Below are 2,610 nucleotides of genomic sequence, written 5' to 3'. Positions count from 1 at the left end.
TTCGTTGTTATTTGACAAATAATATCCAATCATGAATTAATTAAACTTAAAAGATTCATCTCGTGCTAATCTGTTAAACTATGTAATTAATTATTTTTTTCAACTACATTTAATGCTTCATACATGTGTTGAAAGATTCGATGTGACGGCTACTGTAGAAAAAATTTTGGGAACTAAACGGGGCCTCAGCAAATCTGCAGTAAACTACCCATCCATTGGCCGGGACTGTCACACAGCTCTCCATCAAGCAAACCCACTCCACTCTGCGTCTGCGCTGGCAGCCTGCCCCGACAGGCGACAGCCGCACCAACCAAGCAGGCCGGGACGACGGGAGGCGCGGCTCCGGGAGACAGGTCAACACCCGCCATTAATGTAATCGCCAACCCAAGCGCCCTGCTTACCGGACAAGTTCCAAACACCCATGTGACCTCTGTTCCAAGCGCTAGATCAACCTCGCGATCGCCTGCTGACGGCGTGCCTCGGAATCCAGCCACGGGTTAGATAGAGCTCCAGGGATCAGACTAATGGCGTACTCCATGAGATTAAATTAGTGCGAGTGCGTGCTACTACTAGCTCATTAAACAGTGTGTACAATGGCGACCGAGTGGACGTGTCTCCCGGCGGCGGCGGCGGCAACGGTCAGAAGAGGTCGAACCGGGGGTCCGGTGCCGACGGCGGCGGCGGCGGCGGCGGCTTCTTGGTCTTGGGCGTCGCGGTGACCGGCGCGGCGTGGCAGCACTGCGACCGGTGCAGCGGCGACGCGCCGGGGACAAAGGGCGGGCGGGAGGACCGGAGGAGCGCGAAGTTGAGGCCCCGGAAGAAGGGGTGCGCCTTCACGTCGGCGGCGCCGCGACGGGACCCGAGGCGCCGGGCCGGGTCCTTGGCGAGGAGGCCGGCGATGAGGTCCCGCGCCGCGGCGTCGGCGGGGCCGCCGCCGGAGGGCGGCGGGAACGCGAGCGGGCGGCGCGCGATGTTGCGGAGCGTGGACGCGTTGTCGGCTCCGGCGAACGGCGTGCGCCCGTGGAGGAGCTCGTAGAGGAACACGCCCAGGGCCCACCAGTCCACGGCGGCGCCGTGGGGGCCGCCGCGGGCGACCTCGGGGGCCACGTACTCGTGCGTGCCCACGAATGAGCAGGACCGCGCGGCCACGGGCTCCGCCACGAACGCCCGCGCCGCGGCGGCGAGCCGCTGCTGGTGGCGCCGCCGGCGCCTGAACAGGTGGTCCGGGAAGCAGGACACCGAGGTCGACGCGCCGCAGCCGTCGTCTTCGCCGCCGTCGGCGGTCTCCAGCGACGGCGAGGACGTGGACTCCAGCGACAGGTCGAAGTCGGTGAGCATGATGTGACCGTCGGCGCGGATCAGCACGTTCTCCGGCTTGAGGTCGCGGTACACGATGCCCATCATGTGCAGGTACTCGAGCGCCAGCAGCACCTCCGCCGCGTAGAACCTGCACCGGCGGCACAAGACCTCAACGCCGTCAGCATCCCCATAGGTCTGGACACGAAGAAAGTTTCCATCTTTGGCAGTTTATTATAGACGAAGGAGGACGAAGTGCTCACCGAGCGGACGGGAGCGGGAAGCGGCGAGAGGGCATGTGGTGGCGGAGCGAGTGGAGGTCGCCGCCGGGGCAGAACTCCATGACGACGCAGGAGAAGTGCGGCGCGGCGTCGAAGTCGGCGAAGAGCGTGGGGAGGAAGGGGTGGTCGAGCGCCCGGAGGATGCGCTTCTCCGCCGCCGCACGCTCCAGCTTCTTCTTCCTGGCCACCACGCGCCGGTCCACCACCTTCATGGCGTACAGGTGGCCCGCCGCCGCGCCCTCCCGCGCGGCGGCGCTCCGGAGGCGGCAGAGGTACACGGTCCCGACGTCGCCGCCGCCGACGCGGCGCAGCAGCGTGAAGTCCCGGGGCCCGAGCGGCGCCGCGGCGGACGCGGACGCCGCGCGGATCGCTGCCCACGCCGCGTCGCCCGACCGGTGCGGCCGCGACGCCGCCGCCGCGGGCGCGGGGGAGCGCGCGGCGGCGGCTGCCAGGGCGGCGGACGGGGAGCAGTCGAAGGAGAGGCGCGAGAGGCTTGAGCACCGCGGCAGGCTACCGGCGCTGCTGGCCGAGCTGAGGCTCGAGTTGGGCGCCGCCGTCGACGCGTCCGACAGCCGCTCCTCCCCCGCCGCCGCCGACACCTCCAGCATCGCGAGCCCCGGCGGCGGCGGCGGCTTGCCGGGCGGCGCCGGTGCAGCGCGCACGGCGGCGACCATCACAGGCTCTGTCTCGTTCGCTCGCTCCAGCTGCTCCCCCGAGAGATTTCTGCGGGGCGTGCGGCCAAGGGAGTTGGTGGCGCGGGCGCTTTATACCAGCGGCGAGCCGAGCCCACCACCCCCGGAACCGAAGGGCGAAGCCGAAGGAACGAGATGCGCTGCAGTTGAGTGCCTGGTGTCTCTGACACGTGGGCCTCCAGACCCACCTGTCAGTGGCCCAACTGCAGGTGTCGAACTGCAGCGGATCCCTTTCGAAGCGGAATGCGCGGCAGCTCGGGACACCGAACCCTCCGACACGTGGGACCACGCCCCCCCGCCCACGTCATCCGCCGTTACCCGACGGCGACGTGGCAGTAGGG

General features: G+C 67.7%; 1 protein-coding gene across 1 annotated transcript; it reads right to left on the bottom strand.

Annotated features, from left to right (window-relative positions):
* Window positions 1–516: 516 nt before the first annotated feature.
* On the bottom strand, window positions 517–2,322 carry LOC120700131 (protein kinase PINOID-like). Its single transcript, XM_039984326.1, has 2 exons — window positions 1,560–2,322; window positions 517–1,447 (listed from the first exon to the last, which is right to left on the bottom strand). The coding sequence occupies exons 1-2, from the start codon at window positions 2,249–2,251 to the stop codon at window positions 640–642; spliced, it is 1,500 nt and encodes a 499-aa protein (XP_039840260.1). The 5' UTR covers window positions 2,252–2,322; the 3' UTR covers window positions 517–639.
* Between the last annotated feature and the right edge of the window lie 288 nt (window positions 2,323–2,610).

Source organism: Panicum virgatum, chromosome 3K, assembly GCF_016808335.1.
Source record: "Panicum virgatum strain AP13 chromosome 3K, P.virgatum_v5, whole genome shotgun sequence".
Classification (NCBI taxonomy): domain Eukaryota; kingdom Viridiplantae; phylum Streptophyta; class Magnoliopsida; order Poales; family Poaceae; genus Panicum; species Panicum virgatum.
This window is presented reverse-complemented; position numbering and strand designations above follow the sequence as displayed.

What these genes read in the sequence shown, in the direction of transcription:
- LOC120700131 (XM_039984326.1), bottom strand. Translation starts at nt 2,251, where the DNA reads ATGGTCGCCGCCGTGCGCGCTGCACCGGCGCCGCCCGGCAAGCCGCCG. An exon ending in TTCCCGCTCCCGTCCGCTCG is followed by an intron (nt 1,448 to 1,559) that starts GTGAGCACTTCG and finishes CCGCCGGTGCAG; the next exon opens with GTTCTACGCGGCGGAGGTGC.